This window comes from Carlito syrichta, unplaced genomic scaffold (assembly GCF_000164805.1).
Source record: "Carlito syrichta isolate Samal-C Ts95f unplaced genomic scaffold, Tarsius_syrichta-2.0.1 Scaffold309723, whole genome shotgun sequence".
Classification (NCBI taxonomy): Eukaryota; Metazoa; Chordata; class Mammalia; order Primates; family Tarsiidae; genus Carlito; species Carlito syrichta.
This window is the reverse complement of record NW_007253819.1, coordinates 528,312-546,863: the sequence shown is the minus strand read 5'-3', so window position 1 is coordinate 546,863 and position 18,552 is coordinate 528,312. Positions and strand designations below refer to the sequence as shown.

At 45.1% G+C, this 18,552-nt stretch overlaps 2 protein-coding genes across 3 annotated transcripts in view; one reads left to right on the top strand and one right to left on the bottom strand.

The window, feature by feature from the left end:
• The window catches only part of TXNDC5 (thioredoxin domain containing 5), a 105,004-nt gene extending 102,586 nt beyond the window's left edge, over positions 1 to 2,418 (top strand). For both annotated transcript variants that reach the window (XM_021717381.1, XM_008067615.1), the window contains one exon: positions 748 to 2,418. In XM_021717381.1, coding sequence (XP_021573056.1) covers positions 748 to 870 — 123 coding nt within the window. In that variant the 3' untranslated portion in view covers positions 871 to 2,418. The remainder of the gene's footprint in view (positions 1 to 747) is intronic.
• Positions 2,419 to 3,356: 938 nt separating this feature from the next.
• Positions 3,357 to 18,552, bottom strand: part of BMP6 (bone morphogenetic protein 6) — a 58,860-nt gene continuing 43,664 nt past the window's right edge. The window contains exons 7-9 of the mRNA XM_021717383.1: positions 4,817 to 4,893; positions 3,855 to 3,965; positions 3,357 to 3,761 (exon numbers count right to left, since the gene is read on the bottom strand). Of these exons, the coding sequence (XP_021573058.1) occupies positions 3,612 to 3,761; positions 3,855 to 3,965; positions 4,817 to 4,893 (338 nt within the window). The 3' untranslated portion in view covers positions 3,357 to 3,611. The remainder of the gene's footprint in view (positions 3,762 to 3,854; positions 3,966 to 4,816; positions 4,894 to 18,552) is intronic.

Genomic DNA, 18,552 nt, shown 5'->3' with positions numbered 1-18,552 from the left:
CATTCTGAAATGCAGTGGCCAAATAAGAAAGTTAAATATAAACTTCCTTCTGGAAGGGCCACGCCAGCAAGCCAGTCTCGTGCTTGGGTTGTTTAATTGCTGCCTTCATTCCAGGCTGGGTGGCACAGCCTAATGGCCCAGAAGTTTCATCATTTATATTTTCCTTTTGTGTTATTTTCTTAAAACACTTTTGGAGCCTCTGAAGTTTATGACCTCACTAGATTGAGAATAGATGTAACCCAGACATTGCTTACTTATTAACAGATACCAGTTTTTTGTGCCTTAAAATTAATAAAAAAGAGGTGAGTTGCAGCTAAAAAAACGTGGATCCTTGAGGCTCTTGCTTTCACAGTGTGGTCTGCAGACCAGCAGGGCATCGCCAGGGAGCGTTTCAGAAATGCAGACTCCCAGGCCCCACCCCTGACCTGCTGACTCAGAACCTGCATTTTCACCAGATCCCCAGCAGGCGAGTATATGCATGTTGAAAATAGAGAAGCTCTACTTCGAGGTCATACCAATGCATTGACACTAATCTTGAGTGTCATTTTGGATTGGAAAGTGAATACACAGCCCCCACAGTTTTGCTTTGTAAACTAGCTGATACTTTTTAAATGGTCTGTTCACCTTTAAAATTCGTCACAGAATTTGTCAGCCAAAACTGTAGGAGTTTATCTGGTTTTGTTTAAGAAGCAGTTTTTGTGTGATACCGACCACTGGTTTGCAGACTTTCCTCTTTTTTTTTTTAAGGTACGAGGCTATCCTACATTGTTGCTTTTCCGTGGAGGAAAGAAAGTCAGTGAGCACAGTGGCGGCAGAGACCTGGATTCTTTACACCGCTTTGTTCTGGGACAGGCGAAAGACGAACTCTAGAAGCCCAGCTGGAAGTTGCCGCTGCTGCCTGGCCTCCTACCCCGTGTATGGGAGTTAAGTCATGCAGATGTTGCCGAGTTTCCAGTGGAGGCTATTCAGGAAGCTGAACATACTAAACTTGTGGTATCTTCTTTGTGTGTTTTTTAAGCCAACACACTCTACGGATTCTTTATTAAGTTTCACTCATGGTCACTGTGTAAACTAAATATTTTCAGTGGCCATATACCCCCTTGAACCTTCTCTTGATGAAATTTAAGTGGTTTCCTTTGAGACTAAAATAGAGTTGAGGAAAATCAAATTACTGGACTATTTTTGGTTCCTGAGTGATTCTGGTGAAAGCATCATCCAAGCATCATTTTTTAACTGCCCATGAGTTCTGGAAAGGTGGCCTTGTGGCAGTACTGATGTTCCTCTGATCTGAAGGTCACAATTGACTCATTAATAATATGGTTGGCCCATAGTTTGGAGCAGATTTAAAAACGAAAACCCCACACCTCTGGAAGATACCTTCATGGCCACTACTGGATTTTCTGTTTCTGTTAATACTTCTCTCATCATGAGAGGTTAGCCATATGAAAGCAGCAGTACTTTTGACATGTGCCTGAGTATGATAAGTCTGATGCCATAATTTTACATGTGTGTCCATACTTGTCAAATCAGTTGTTATTGTTCAAGGGATCCTTCTGTTTGTTTCTCATGGGGTGGAACACTTCATGAGTTTGTCATGTCAACACAAAGCCAAAGTCCACGTGAACTTTAAGATTGGATGTCTTCTGTAGAAAGTATAGGCACGGAAAGTTCCATGAGGCTCATTCCGACCATTCCATTAGCTCATAGAAAGATTCTGTTTGTCTTTGCCACCTGGGGTGACAAGACCAGACCAGGGAGACCCTGTAGTCTTGCTATGGGGCCCTAACTAGTGTCCGATTCTGCTCCTAAGTAGTCCTTTTAGAGGCTTGCTTTACTTTGTCTGCTTCAAGGAGGTCGACCTTCTAATGTATGAAGAGTGGGATTCATTTGATTTCAAGACCAAAGACAGATGTCAGCAGGACTGCTCTGACACTGGTGTGCATGGCCATGTCAGCCATTGATGCCATCCTCGTGACTTAACACTTTTACAGTCACCTTTGGAAATAAGCAGTTGTAGGACTAAGCTCCTTTGAGAGAGGTGTCTGTCTGTCCTCTACTATCAGGTTACTTTTCATAATGACCACTTTGTGTCCAACACCCTTCACCCACCGCCCACGTGCAGAGGGATGTCGACACTTTGCCCAAAGTAACTGGTGGTGGAAACCTTAGAAACAGGACTACTTATACTGTCTGAGGTAGAAGATAACAGAGCAGCGTCTCAACCAGCCTCTGCCTTAAAGGAAATCTTTATTAATTACGCGGTTCACAGATGTTCTTTTAAAAAACCCAACTTCCTAGAGAAGCACAAGCATCCGAGTGGCTTCCGCTTTGCATCATGAGTCTTGTATTCAAAGGAAATCAAAGTGGTACAATTTGTTTACACCATGATACTTTCTAAATAAACTCTTTTTTAAAAAGTCTGGTCTTCAATGTTACAGCAAAGCAGATATAAAATAGACAATAAATTATAGTTTATATTTACAAAAAAAGCTGTAAGTGCAAACAGTTATAGATTATAAATGTATTATTTAATCAGTTTAGTATGAAATTCATTTCCCAGTACATGATTGTGAAAAAGACATTTAAAAAATATTCTAAAATTTAATCTGAGTCTTACGTCCTACAAGAGAAAATCCTGATTTCAGTTCACAAACAGCATGCTCATCCCCCAAGCCCATTCTGGAAGGCTGAGCGCCTTTCCTCAGTTTATTCCCTCTGTTGGTTCTAACCCTGTGACATGGAAGGCCATACGGTAAAAGGCAAAGAACCATTTACTGAAGGAGATGAGCCATTAGAGTCGGTGTTCTAAAGTTAATGTGCTTGTCAAAGAGCCATTTCAGTAAAGAGGCGCACGATGGCTTCCACCATTACATGGTTATAACAAGGCTATTACAAATGCTGCTCCCCTTGGGCAGCCTCCCCTTGGGGTATGACCGGTCTACTTTTGGTACTTGCAGAGAAGACAGCAAATGAAGGACCAGAGTATGGAAATGATATGGTTTGTTATGACGGAAAGAAGTATCTTTTCACACCAACAAAATTCCGGCACAAACAACAGCAATGACTGAGACAAAAGGCACCTCCTTACAGCCCTGCTTACAGCACAGCCCAGGCATTGACCTGATACGCAGTCAGCCTTCCTGGGAATGAAGTTTCTGAACAGAGGCATTCCCCCCACTTCCCCAATTTCTGTTACATGGAAAATCAGATGGAACTGAACTGGCTGCTACTTTAGGCAAGAATACTTTTACTCCTTTGAGATTATTTTCCCTATTCACTCACTAACACCCTGCATAGCTTGATTTATAGCTAACCCTAATTTTGGTGGGGCTTTTGGGGGAGGGGAGGCCTTAAAGTTTTGTTTCTGCAGTTACCAGAAAACACTACAGACATTCAAACTCAGCTTCCTACAGACCAACAGCTACTCACATCATTTACACAGTGAGCAAATTAATGAGGTCCTTTAAAGTCCTCCTTAGGCAGTAAGGCACTGGCATGAGACAGTCTCTGGGGTGTGGCATCCCACTTGCACTGTGCTTCTCGTGGTTTTAAGGCAGATGGAATCCAGGGATCCAAGGCAGAGCGTGTGTCCCCTTACACCTGGTTTTGAGTTAGTGGCATCCACAAGCTCTTACAACCATATTCCTGTACTTTTTCAAGATGACATTGGAGTTGTCATCAAAATAAAGAACCGAGATGGCATTTAGCTTAGTTGGCGCACAGCACGGTTTGGGGACGTACTCGGGATTCATAAGGTGAACCTGTTCCGCAACAGAAGGAGGAAAATACCATTAGAAATGACACCTGAGCTTGGCTCAGTCCTGCTTATCAGAGGCAAGTCACCGAAAGCTCACCAAAGTCTGCACGATCGCGTGGTTGGTCGCGTTCATGTGTGCGTTGAGCGGGAAGGAGCACTCTCCATCACAGTAATTGGCAGCATAGCCCTTGGGTGCAATGATCCAGTCCTTGATTTAAAGCAAAAGGAAGCAACACAGGATTAAGCCACACTCCTCGTACCATCTGTGCCTTCAGTCATGCAATGAGAAGGCACTATTCACTTTGGACAGGCAAGGAGACAATGCAGAGACACTCAGGAATTTGTCCAAGTTCACATTCGAGTGGGAAAAGCTAGAAGGTGAGCCTGCACAGTCTGACTTGGAGCCCTCGCTCCTTCCATGGGCCCACACAGCCTCAGCTGCTACCTGCCTATTAAGCCTGGAAACATGCAGGTGGCCAGCTTTAAGTACTTGGACCCAGGGGACCCCTCTCCAGGAGCCCCCAGAGCTCCTACCAAAATCACGGCCCCCACATATGGAAACTATCTTCTATCACCCATCACCTATGATTAAATGTGCTTCTTTTCTTACAAGCTAATGGCAGCTCTGAGGTATGGGGCAAAACGTTTATGTTCTTCTGGATAATCTGTGTGAGCCAATTTGTAGCCATTGGAGAAGTTAACCATTAGGTCATTTTTTCCAACCCTGTTTCAAAGCACAATTGAAATTTGTTTAAATGCCCAAATATATGTCCTGTGGGCTTTGAAAGAACGAGGTAAGAGTATTGGGAAATGTGGCTATTGATTTTGAGGGATCACAGAGCTCAGAAACTCTGGAAAGGTATCAGTGGGTACTTGGTGTACCAGCAGGCTGCACCCTTCTCTGCCTCAGTCTGGGAGCCTGGGTGCTTGTGAGGGCTTTTCAGTACTTCCCTCAAAGGCAACAGCTCAGCCTTAGAGCTCTAGGTCTTTGGTGACGGCTGCTGCCATTACCAAACTGCTGAGAAACATCCTTTGTCCCCCTTTGTCCAGAGAACTCACCTGCCATCCCAGGTCTTGGAAGCTCACATACAGCTCATGCTTTCTGCAGGCTGTCTTCAGTTCGCTGCTGTTGTAATCTGTTGAAGGAAATCAAAAGACATCCATAACTCATTCATTTCTTCATTTAAAAACTTAGATGGAGAGTTTGCCATGTGCTGGGTGTTGAACTAGACTCAGGACAGCAGCGAGCGAAGCCCCTGCGAGACACAAATGTGGCCACCCCGCAGCTCCGTCAGGTTCCCAATGGTTTGCTTGAATGTTATATATACTTTGTTTTGTCCACCCCAGGATCAGTACTGGGCACGTGTGACTTTAAATGGACACCTTTTTGCAACAGAGGCATGCTGTAAGCTCTGCTGTGTGCAAGGTCTATGAAGGAGTGTGCCAGGATGCCAGCACACCCTGAGGTGCTGACTTGGAAGACATTGCACTCACGTGATACCACTGTACCAGGCAAGATTTGCCGTGTTTCAAACGGATCATCTGGAAGCTGCAAGGGGATTTAAAGATAGCTTCTGGGCCAGGAGAGTGTACTAAAGGGAGTGTGATGGTGCAGGGCCTATACGGGAGGCCCAGAAGTGGCGAGGGAGCCGTGCACGGGGCGAGGATCTCTCGTGTTGTGCTTCAGCCTCACTGCCAGTCTTGAGCTCTTTTGCATTAAAGCAATGATTCCTAAGCCAGTGGTTCCCTGTGACTGAGAAAGTGTATGTGTGTGTGTATATATATATATACACCTGCCCCAGGCATTACAGGAGCCACTAGCCTGGCTTAACCTAATTGCCAGCAAGAGGACTGGGAGTGTCCTGATTCACTGAGGCTCACTGGAACAGCTCTCATGGGACATGCCTTCTGCCTTGCACCCTGGGAAACAGAACATAAGTCAGACATGGCTTCCCTCCTCCAAGAACTTAGAGAATGAAGGGGTGGTATGAAATGTGTACATGAATAACTCAAATGCTAATCAGAGTATGGGCTGGGCATGATGGCTACCTATAATGCTAGCACTTTGGGAGACTGAAGCAGGAGGACTGCTCGAGGCCAGTAGTTCGAGACCAGCCTGGGCAACACAGCAAGATGCCACCTCTACAAAAAGTGAAAATTAAAATTAATTAGATAAAGAATATGAATGGTGTGGGCACTAAGAATTCAGAAAAGGGACAGACCAGGGTGGGAATGAGAGGAAAAGATAGTCTGTTGGAATGAGTTTAAAGGATAAATACAGAGGAATCAGGTGAGATAAAGTTAGAGCAATGAAAGACCTAAAATGCCAGCCATAATAATTGGGACTTTCTACCAGAGGCACAAAGCGAGCCTCTGAAGGTTTCTGAACCAGAGAGTGACATATTTAGAGCTGTGGTTCTAAAGGATTCATTGAACTGCTGGCTGTGTTTGAGAGTTCTAGGGAGGGTGGAAATGAAATTGTAAGGAGAAGACTTCAGAAAGAAGTTCTTCATTTGACACGGACATCAATGGGTACAAGAACCTGGGGCATCTGCTGGGTACTTCTGCCCCCTTCAACTCCATAAAGCCAATCAGGCGCCTCGCTGTTGAAAGTCTGAGTGAACTGGATTTTCTTACTTGTACTCTCAGACTTCCTGGTTCTGAAGCAGGAGAGAGCACGCAGATTTCATGATTTCGTGAGGAAGAAACAAGCAGTAACTCAGGCCAGTGACCTATGCTGGGAGGAGAGATGGGCCAACTCTTTGAGGTGGTTTATAATTCTAAACGTATTCATTTTTTCCCCTGCCATCTTACCTAATACTACCAAACTACTAGCCATACCTTCAAGTACCCAGGAGAAACACTGGAGGGAAATTTTCACCATGCAGGGTACCAAGGACTCTCAGTAAAAACAACCAACCAGTCAACTACCAAAAAACCAAAACTTCCTGTTAAAACAACAGTAGCAACAATAACAACAACAAAAATCAGCCACACAAAGAAATAAACTCTCTCAAGAAGAGAGAGTTGGAATGCAAGAGAGGATTCATAGGACCTAGATACTATGAGTAAGAGTAGTCTCTGAACAAGGTGATGAAGAAAAAATATCCCAAATAATGGAAAAGATAAAAGAAAGACTAGAAACCCTAAAACAAGATTATGGCAGAAAAAAGAACACATAGATATGAAAAGACCCAAACAACTCTATAAAACTATAATCATTGAAACTAACAAATCAGATTACATATATAACTGAAGATCAAACAGGTTATTTAAACAAATTAGTTACTTAGTAGTTAAACAGATAAATATCAGATTTGATATAACTAAAGAGAAAATTTTAAAAACTGAACAATATATTTGATATATAAAGAACAGTATAACAGGGCTCGGTGGCTCAGCCTGTAATCCCAGCAATTTGGGAGGCCGAGCTGAGTGGATTGCCTGAACTGTGGGTTCGAGACCAGCCCACTCTACTTGGCGAGACCTCATCTCTATAATAAATAAAAAATTAGCTAGGCATGTTAGCATGTACCTGTAGTTCCAGTACTTGGAAAGCTGAGGCAGAAGGATGGCCAGAGCCCAACAGGTTGATGCTGGGGTGGCCATGAGTCTGCCAGTGCACTCGACATGGGCAATGGAGTGAGACTCCAACTCAAAACAACAACAACAACAACATATATTCAAATATAGCAGAGACAAATCATCAGAAAATACAGCTCTCTCTCTGTAAAGAGACATGGATGATAAAGGAAAAGTCCAACAGCAATAGAAGGGAAATAATATTTAAAGATATAAGGGTAACATTTTTAAATGGAAAAGGTACAATGAGTCCTGAGTGGTTAAAATAAATTCCTACTAGCTATATCTGGTGAAACTGTATACACAGAGAAATTCTTAAAAGAAACCCATAGACCAGGCACAGTGGCTCAAGCCTATAATCCCAGCACTTTGGGAGGCCAAGGAAAGAGGATTATCTGAGCCCAGGGGTTCGAGACCAGCCTGGGCAACTTGGTGAGATCTCGTCTCTACAATATATCAAAAAATTAACCAGGCATGGTAGCACATGCCTGTAGTTCCAGCTACTTGGAAGGCTGAGGCAGAAGGATCGCCTGAGCCCAGCAGGTCGACTCTGGGATGGCCATGAGTGAGCCACTGCATTCTAGCCTGGGCAACAAAGTGAGACTCTGACTCTCTCAAAAAAAGAAAAAAAAAGAAACCCAGAGATAAAAAGAAAATGACAGCAAACTTAACAAGCATACACATTAAAAAATTAAGTATCATGAAAATGATGCCATTAACCTAGAATTCCATACCCACCTGTAGTGGATATTTGCTGTTTGGCTACCCAACTTTCAGGAATACTTCTCACTTGGTGAAATTCCTAGACAGGCGGGAATCAGGGAACCATTTTCCATGACAGCTCCCTACTTTGTCCCCTAGCAGCTGAAGTATAGATTCATGATTTCATCAGAGTCAATCAAATTCCCCCCATTATAAATAACTCAAGGGAATGATTCAAAGGTGGAATCAAAAATGGGTGGCAAGATAGCCAGTGACCAGGGTGGTGACCCCCCAGTGGTAGGATCAAGGACACAGTCCCCATGGCTAGGTTTGAGCTGGGCCTTGAATCCCTGAGTTTAATTTTCCAGCCTTCTTTTTGATTGGGTGAATTTCCTAGTACCCTTAAATTATTTTTAAGTTAATTCGAGTCTGTTTCTACTCCATGGAATCAAGAGTCCCATGGTGGCTAATTTTATATCAACTTGACTGGGCTAAGAAACGCCCAGATAGCTGGTAGAAATTGTTTCTGGGTGCGTCTGTAAGAATGTTTCTGGAAGACACAGTATTTTGGTAGACTGAGTAGAGAGATCCTGAGATCAGTACTGGACATATGTGACTGCAGTAACTAATTTGGGTAGGTATTACCCTACCTGTTAAGGACCAAAATAGAACAAAAAAGGCAAAGGAAGAGTGAATTATTTTATTGAGTTGGGTCATCCATCTTCTGCCCTGGGACATTAGAGCTCCTATTTTTCAGACCTTTGGCGGAAGACTGGGACTTACGCCATCAGCCCACCTGATTTTCAACCTTTGAGACTCAGACTGAATTATACACTACCATCTTTCCTGGTTCTCCAGCTTGCACAGAACAGATCATGGAACTCTGTGGCCTCTGTAATTGCGTGAGCCAATTCCTGTAACAAATCTCCTCTTCTATATCTCTATATATCCTGTTGGTTCTGTTTCTCTGGAAGACTCTGACTAATACAAGTCCTGACTTGGTACAATTATTATTCAATAGTTTGGGAATGGGGAGTGAAGGGTGGCACTGGACTCACAATCTCATATGGGGTTGACAAGTTTGTCTTTCTGTTAAGGTATCTTCTAAGCAGAGACATGGAGATATCTTGGGAATGAGGCATGAGGCTATCTGGGGGCAGTATATTCCATACAGTGTGGAATGACAATGCTGATGGCCCAGAGAAAGTAGCCTGCTTGGCATATTCCAGAAATAGCCAGGTGGAGACTGCTCTATATTTATCAAAAATCCATATCCTGTCAACCCCCTGGGCACACAGCTAGATAACGTTTCCCATTGCAGTGAGGTGTGACCACATGTCTGAATTCTGCCCACTAATGTGGGGAAGAAGGGAGGTGCTGCCAGGCCTGGCCCTTCTAATTCCCCTGCCCTGCCCTTTACTGTTTCCTCTCCTGCCACCTGTTGACAGGAGGACAATCTCCTGAAGATGCCAAGGCCCTGGTTCCCTGCACTCTTAAAGGTGTCCTGGGTTAGATGATAAATTACATGATTCCCTTAATTATAGTCTTAGTCTGGAATTTTCCCCAGCCAACTTCATTCTGCCTGCACTCTTCAAAAGTAAACATCTTCCAAACTATCTTCCTGAAGTCAGGCTTGGAATCATTTGGTCATATAAAAAGCAGATATTTCTACAAACTACCTTTCTATCCCAGCAATCATGGATAATGTGAAATAATAAAAAATAGATCTGGTCTTTGTCCTCGATTCCTGGCACTGAGCTTTGAAAACCCTTGGAGCTTCCTGATAGGAGTGCCTTTGTTATACTAATAAGACTCCCAGACAGCCCATGCTGGACCCTAGATAGCTTCAGGATGGGGGCCAGTCACCAGAAAAGTCAAGCACATGATAAGAGGGTTGGAGTTTGGGGTTTGCATGACCTCTGGGGAATGGAGGAAGCCTGGAGATTGAGTTCAATCATGTAACTAATGATCTAATCAGCTAAGCACAGCAATCAAACCCCATATAAAAACTCTGGACAGCGAGGCTCAGTGGAGTTTCCAGGTTGGTGAAGACACTGATATTCCAAGAGGATGGTGAACCTGAAGAGGAGGTGGAAGCGCCGAGTCCCCACTCCCACCTCTCTGATCTTACCCTAAGGATCTCTTCACTTGGCTCGTCCTCAGTCTTACCCTTTGTAATAAAATGATCGTTGTTAAGTATAGCAATTTCCCATTTTAGCAAATTGTCAAATGTTGTGAGGACCTCTGAATTTGTAGGAAAGTAAGACAGAAGTATGGGTGGCCCAGGGTCCTCATTTGTGCCAGGTGTCTGAAATGAGGGTAGTTTTGTTGATGACCTTGTCCTTCAACTTGGGCGCTAACTCCAGGTAGCTATGGTCAGAATTGCATTGAATTGGCAGACACCCAGTCAGTACCAGCCTGGACAACTTGGCCAGACCTCCTCTCTCTACAATAAAACAGAAATTAGCTGGGCGTGGTAGCGCGCGCCTGTAGTTCCAGATCCTTGGAAGGCTGAGGCGGAAGGATCGCCGGAGCCCAGCAGGTCGAGGCTGGGTGGCTGTGAGTGTGCCACTGCACTCCAACATGGGTGACAGAGTGAGACTCCAACGCAAAAAAAAAAGAAAGAAAATTATCATGAGAGTACAGGCAGAGACAGCCTCTTCCTATCTGGATTTCCAGTTTCTTTTTCTGCTGGATGGAACCAGGATGACACAGTCAGAGGACTTCGCTTCTAACTTCACCGAAAGTTTTGGTTTTCTGTGAACCTGCTGGTGATTTGACTCTCAGCGCTCAACAAAGAGAACTTTCTCTGTAAGAACAGCTATTTCTTTTAGAGCTAGACACTGGCATATTTGTTGTTAAGTAAGGATCAGGGCCAGAGAGAGGAAAGGGAGGAATTCAACTCTCCTGTTTTTCTTCCTATAGATACTCTCAGGCCACACTTAAGCTTCCTTATAATTCCATAGTAAGTGCTGGCAAAGGATGTATAAATATTTGTGAAGGTTGATGCTCCTTGGAATACGCATGTCTGCCACTCAAGGGTAAATACCCTAGGTCCTGTGTGGAATTACACTGAAACTTTTTTTTTTTTTAATGAATTGACATATTACAGAAAAACTTCCCCTTCATCCCCACCACACTTGATAATTGTTTATATTAATGGTCTGAAGAGGGCCAGGAAAAATGTATGCAGTGAAAATTTAACAGAATACATCCACTTCCATGGGATAAAAGAAGGTAACACCAGTAGGATAGAAGAACAGGTTCACCAGTAAAAGGCAGGGTAGAGAAAGGAAGTTGCGGGACTAGAGAGAGACAAAAGACAAAAAACAAACAAGCAAAAAACAGAAACAGACCCAAGACTAAACCCACCCCCCAACCCCCAACCTGAGGACAGTGTCCTCAGTCTGGCTTGTGGACTGCCTATTCCCGAATCATGTGAATCATCAGGTTGTCTGTCTAAGTGCAGAGTTCTGAGCCCAATCCCAGACTCATGAATGAGAACCTCTGAGAATGGGTCCTCTGCTGTCCAGGTGAACATACAGACCGAAGGATAGAGAAGCTGCCCTCCAGGCTAGAGGCTCACACATAGGTGATGCTGTTACCCCCTTCAGACACAAAGTCTGTCTTTGGACAAAGGGCTCCCTGAGCATCTCCAGATACAGCCTTGGTGAAGGCCCAGCCTTGGTCCCAAGAGACATATTCAAGGGATCTGACTGTTTCAAAGTTGAACATGAAAAGTGAAATCTGGCCCTCTAAGCAATTCTTGGGAATAAGAGTAGATGGCAGGGCACATGCCCAACAACTAAGCAGGGATTCTGGCCCAGCCAGACAAGGCCCAAAAAGCTTGCTCAAGGTGACTTGGACACACAGGGCCTGGCTATAGGTAGGTTTAGGCCAAAAAACTGCTCGGTGGTCAGGTGACAAAATCTAATAATCATAAAAACCCCCAGGATGAATTTCTTCCATAACCAGAAGGTAACTCCCTAGTCTAAAACAGGAGAGACATGTGCTCCTCAACTGTAGACTTCTGAGCTTCAAAAACATTAGGATATTAATTGCCACTAGCAACACAGCTTTCCACCCCCTTTTGTAAATTGCTTTCAGAGAGAAACCTTCAGATTCGACTGGTCTTAATAAGCCCAAGTCCTTCCTCTCATCTCCAAATGGACATTATAGACATTTAAGCATGAGTTGTAAATGGATATTTACTTATTTATTTTTTCTGGCACCAGAGTTGACTTTTAATTTGTCCTAAAGCCACTGGAGGAAAAGCCAGGAAAAAACATTCTGCTTTCCTTTATAATCTCCAACACACACACACAACAAACTGTAGGGGAAAAAAATTGACATGAGATTTTAAATGGGTTTCACCTCACAGTTTGGGGCAGGAGAGCCCACCACACAAGAAGCTTCAGAAGCTCCCTTGTGGGGATGAGGATGAACTTCAAAAGTTCAAGACAGACCTGCCAACCTTCCCCCTGAAGGAAGATCCTTCACCAAGAACCTTCATACTCTGAGGTGGGGAAGTAAAGCAGCCTGGAGAGACAGGCACAGTTCCTCTTGGAAGGACAGACTTGGGCAGAGGGGTCCCAGCTGTGATGCCCACAGTCTGTCCTTCATGAGCTTTTATTTTTCCAATACTTTGAGAAGGAACATTTGCATCCCATTGAGGCCTTCTAAGCAGTTAAGCCAGTGGTACAGAAACAGGCTGAACTATCCCATCCCTTCCCAATGGCTTGACCACGGCCAGCATCTGCCATTTTCCACCATGAGAGGTCAGGATGTTCCACCCCATAATTTATCTTGGAGTAAGTCACCAGCTCCAGCCATGGCACTGGCATCCCTCACCCAAGCCTCAACTGCATCTTTCATTATCTGTCATTTTTCCAGGTTACCTGGGGGCCAGGGCACCTGGGAGAGGTTGGGAGGCCAACTCTCCATGAGCTGCGTGGAGGGACACTGTTCTGGGGTCCAGCAGATTGGAGGGCGGACACAGTGATGGAGCATCTTGTCCTTGAGACACAAATGAGCTTTTGCGGAGAGCCCTTCTCCGAGGGCAGTAGTGGGGGATATTATTCCCTTCTGGGACATCAGGGGTCGATGCTGAGGCCCTCAACTCACACACCTTCTGACCCCCTTCTTGACACTTGTTCCTATCTTTCTGCCCACCCAGGTCCCTCTTCTCCCTCCTGCCTCTCTACCTTGGCTTGGTGCAGGTGGACATTCCACACAGGCTAAGGTTGAGCTTGTTATGGTGGAGGGGGCCTCGTCTTGACTGCTGGGCCTTGGTTCTGACACTCAGCTTCCTTGGTGACACCCTCTGTTTTCCCTGGTCCTGATCTCCCCCCTTCTGACGACTGAGGGGCATTCCATCTATAGGAGAAAACCAATGGGGGGCCTATCTGGTATCACATAACAGTGGGGGACACCCCCCCAACCCCAAGGCAAACAGGAGGCTGCAGGGAGCAGCTATCCCACCCAGTGTAGTGAGGACATGGTGCGCCTGATCCCACAGGTAGCTGGGCCAATACCTCCTCATGGAATCCACTTTCCCAGACAATGGCGCATGCACTGCACATCAAATGTACCCCAAATGTTGGCTGCTCCCCGAATGCAGGGGTCACACCCCAGAGCCCTAAGGGGGCCATCTGAGTTAATGCCAACCAGCGTCCCTTGTATCTGGTCCTCTTGAAAAACTGCAAACGCGGTGAAGAGCAAAGGAGTTATGTGATCGGACAGCTGGGACCCGCTGTCGGTTTACTTCTGAAGCCAAATCACTACACGCCTTGAGAGGCCAGTGGCACACAGGGGGATCCCTGGCATAGAAGGCCCTGAGAATTCCCAGGGGACAAACTCTGGGTGAGAAAAGAAAGGCACAGCCACCATCCCGACTCTCAGGGAGGGCACCACAGGGGGAGGCTGCACTGCCAGGCTGGAGGGCCACCGTGCACATCGTGCAGGAAGCGATGGGAACCAGGTGCTGTGGCAGGGCATGATGGGAGGCGGGTGCTGTGGACCTGCAAGCTGGGCGAGGCAGGGGTGGGCCACATGCCCCTGAGTCGAAGCACTGGAAGTTCAGTCTGGGTCTCAAGGGCCAGGACAGCCAGCCCCGCTTCCCTTTCCAACCTCAACAGAGGAGGGGAAGAGAGAAGCAAAAGCAGCAAACTGTTCCCTCTAAAAAAAACAAGTTTCCTTTAGGAATAGTTTGAAGTCTAAGCTCAGAAAAGCTAGGAAATACCTCCAGAGGGAACACAAAGACAGAAAGGAGACAACGTCTGGAACACCACAGAAACCAAGTGAGAAGGAAAGGAGAGTGACAGGCGGCCAGGGCTTCTACAAGAGGGGCTGTCCCCACTCGGCAGGTCACACACAGCCAGGACGATACCAGCGCTGCAAGAGCTTGGGACAAAGTCGCATGCTCCAAGCAGTGTCTCCCAGCTTTTCTGAGCTCAGGCTACAAACTCTTTCCCAAAGGAAACTTGTTTTTTAGTGGGAAAATTTGCTACTTTTCTTTCCCTTCTCTCCTAGAATGACAAGGGAGGGAGGGACCACATCGTGGCTGCTGAGATAGCACCTCTGACTTCCTGGGCCTGGCCACCTTTCTGTATCTCCAGGCCTCATCAGCCCCATCTTATCCAAAACAGGCCTCTGGCTCACACCTGCCTCCAGAGTCAATATGGCCACGGAGGAGCACACAGGAGATGCCAGCTCCCTGTGTCATCGACACTACGGGAGGCTGAGACCACACTGGGGTTTTGATTTCTGGGGTTATGATTTCAATAATCTCATAACAGGCTGCAGGGGGACGACTTGATTTTCAGAGTCTAGATTTTGTTTACAACCTGGATGTTTGGCATGAAAGGCAACAGTGAAACCCATATTCTCTTATTGCATCAAGATTTCAAGAACTTGCAAGGCTCCATTTAATCCAGGTGGGACTTCAGTTTCTTTCAGCCTTTGTCTAAAAGAATATGGAACGAATTGTCTTAAAAACAGACAAAGTCTCCTTAAAGGCCTAGCTCTGGGTTGGGCACAGTGGCTCACACCTGTAATCCCAGCACTCTGGGCGGCAGAGGTGGGAGGATTACTCCAGGAGTTCGAGACCAGCTTGGGCAACAAAGCAAGACCCCATCTCCACAAAAAACAGCAAAATGAGCCAGGCGTGGTGACGTGCACCTATAGTCCCAGCTACTTAGGAGGCTGAAGAGGGAGAATTACCTGAGCAGGAGGATGAGGCTGAGATGAGCCATGATCATGCCACTGCACTCCAGCCTGGGTGACAGAGTTGAGAAGCCAATTGAAAAAAAATAATGTAAAACAAAATGATAAAAGACTAGCTCTAAGACTCCCTGTGCTCTAAACACCTTCTATACTCTCTCTTGGGGTTGGTTAGGGTTAGAAATTACTTAGGCATCTTAGGGCCCCTGGTTATGCCTCTTTCTTATTGCCTTTTAGCATCGTTGCCTTTTGCACATTTGCAAGGAGTGAACCTCACTCAGGACGAGGTAGGAAGGAACTTTCCAGGCTGGTTCACTCCTTAATAACCACAATCCTGAAACAGCTTCATGCTGAATGAGAGTCGAGCATGATAAAAGTGGAGTTTGAAATGACTCCAACTTTTGAATCACTATATGCCATGCCTATCCTGCACATATGTGGAGAATTAAGGTTTGATTTCATGTAGGAAGCCCCAAACAAGTCTCTACTTCTTTACCAAGACATCTGAAAGCCAAGCTGCAAATTCTAAAATTTTAAGCGCAAAATGACCAAGTGAAGTTCTCAACTTTTTTGGAGAACTATAAACTGCTAATTCACAGTCCTGAGCCATGTCTGTTCTTCCCAAGCTCTGGATGTCCATGGTGAGTTGATTCACTCAGTTTTGGCTCCCCTAACCCGTGGAAGTCAGTAATGAAGTAGTGAGGATATTGAAGGACTGGGACTCCTAGTCTGTGGACTGGAGTTCCTTGAAATCTATAGCAAAAGACTGCATAGTCATAATGAAATACTCAAATAGCTGTCCTACAAGAAACAAATTCTGGTTACCTTTCTTATGCTAGAAGTATATTGAATGTTCCCAGTTGGGAAGCTTAAGGGATAGACAGTATGAACGATCAACGAGGTCAATGGTATATCTAAATGTACAAGAGCCACATTTCCCCCCAGGGTGCCATAAAAATGTATATATCGTTTACAAGATGTCATTTGTGGATTACTTTTTGAAGTTGAATTGAATTATAGTAGCAATGTGTTAATTACAGAAGTCAAACGTGATATGTATTCATCTTTCATTATCAGTATACTGAGGGTGCCAAAAAAATGTCTACACATTTTAAGGAAAAAAAAACTATATTAAAATTGTAATACTCAATATATACCAATAACAAAAGATGAATACAAGTCACGTTTGACTTCTGCAATTACAAGAGGTGCTCAGAGTGGTTGCCGTCAGCATCCAGACACTTCTGATTATGGTGAACTAAGAGCAATACATATATAACATCACTTAAAATGTTTATACACTTTTTGGCACTCCCGTTATATTGAGTATTACAATTTTAATACAATTTTTTCCTTTCTTAAAATGTATATACTTTTTTTGGCACCCCCCGTATGTCTGGATGAGCGGGAAAGAGTTGGAAGAAGAACTTACTCTAAGACATGTGAACAGGTAGAATTTGTGCAATGGCAGAGTCACAGGATCAAAGGATAGACAGGATCTTGAGAGACTGCTGGTTCATCATTAGTTAGCAGAACCAGGTAGCGACAAAATAAACATCAAGAATAAAAGAGACTACTCCAGTTCTGCATGAATTGTTCAAAGTGGCAGATAATGTTTTCATGCTGTCATCTGCCAAAACAAAGACCAATTCTAAGTCTCAGCATCAGCAGCCAGCTGATTGACAGGACAGATCTCAGACTCACCAGCTGACTTGAAGTCATATTAACTACTGCTTTCCCAAAGATGTGCTGGAGAGATCCCAGAAAAGTAGCCAGGTCAGAATTCAGAATCGCGAAATGGAATCATCCTTCAAGGCCAATTGTACATGGATTACCTAATGGATTGGCCAAGTAGTGTCACAATCCCTCAGAAGACAAAATGATGAACCCCAACAGATAGCTAGCATAAAGTCAGTGAATGGTAGCAAGCAGAAAAGAGGTCCCCAGCCCAGGAGCTCTGGAACCCAAGAGCAGGTCCCATGAGAGCCAGCAAGCTGGTAAGAAGTGGAAGCTGGAACAGAATGGTCAGATTCATTGGAACCCCAGCAGGCTCTGCAGGACAGCTTGGATCAGGACTGGTAAAACACGTGTGAAAACAATAAATGACAGCGTCTAGAGGCTATCCGAGCCCCAGAGAAGTGCAACCCAGCCAACATCCAGCCCTCATTTGGAGCAGGCAGTGGCAGAGAAGCAAGGGTGAGTGAAAACCATCCAGGGAGACCTCAGTCCAAACCCGCTGTCTGGTGCACGTGTTTGGAAAGTCCAGCTTGAAAGTAAAGTACAAGTGTTGGAACAGATTTGGGTGGGCAGTGGGGCTCTCCCTTGTTGTAGCCTTGTCCTGCCGTCGCAGGCATAGACAGCTCGGTTCCAAAAATAGCTACTCATTTCCTTGCCACGTTTCGCCCTGACGACGGCAATGTGATGCGTGGTGTTAAGGTCTTTACCCAGATGTGCGACGATCCCTGGTGGGCTGCTTCTGGGGGTGGCTGCTTCGGTGAAGAGCTATCAGTTCCCTGGGAGCACGCCACGGAAGAAGGGGGCAGCAGAGGCAAAGCAATCTCTCCCTTCAACCTTCCACAAGATTTACGAGAGGAAAGTCAGCCTGCAGTTGCACTAGAGAGCACAACTTTTCTGCTTCTGCAGTTTCCGCCTGGTTCACAAGGGCCTGGCAATCTCCGCAAGGAGAAATAAACTAGTCAGCTGGTTCCCCAGGTAGCCGGCCACCTTTCTGGGAATCTTCTGCACGTCCACTCCCGTTAACAGAAGAAGAAAGAGCCAAACATATAAAGCAGCACTCCAGTGAATCAGATAGGAGCAACTTCTCAGACCACTTAAGAGGATCTTTGCAGAGAGGGAGAGGGAGGCAGAAGCCTTCGCGACACTACTTTCTCAGGGTCTTTTCCATAGGTGAGGCTGGAGGGGTTTGGTAGGACCTCTTTCACCTCAGTACTGCTGAAAGGCTCAGGAGGTGGAATGGCCAAGGAGAAATAGGGACACTTGCAACTTACACAAATTAGATCAACTTTAGTATCCATATTTAATTTAAACTCATCAAACTGAAAAAAAAGTTGAAAGGGACTTGGGAAATAATAATTGGGTGACATCGCTAAAACCAAAATCAGGCACAACATGTTTTCTCAATTTAAAAACGTGGGTGTGTGTCTTGGGTTGGGGGGATGTTGAATAAATCAAGTGCGATTTTAATTTTAAAAAGCAATCAACATTTCAAGAGTTGCCTCCATGTCTGAGGTCCCGGTACCAAAGTGACCACAGTTCATTAATAAATTGAA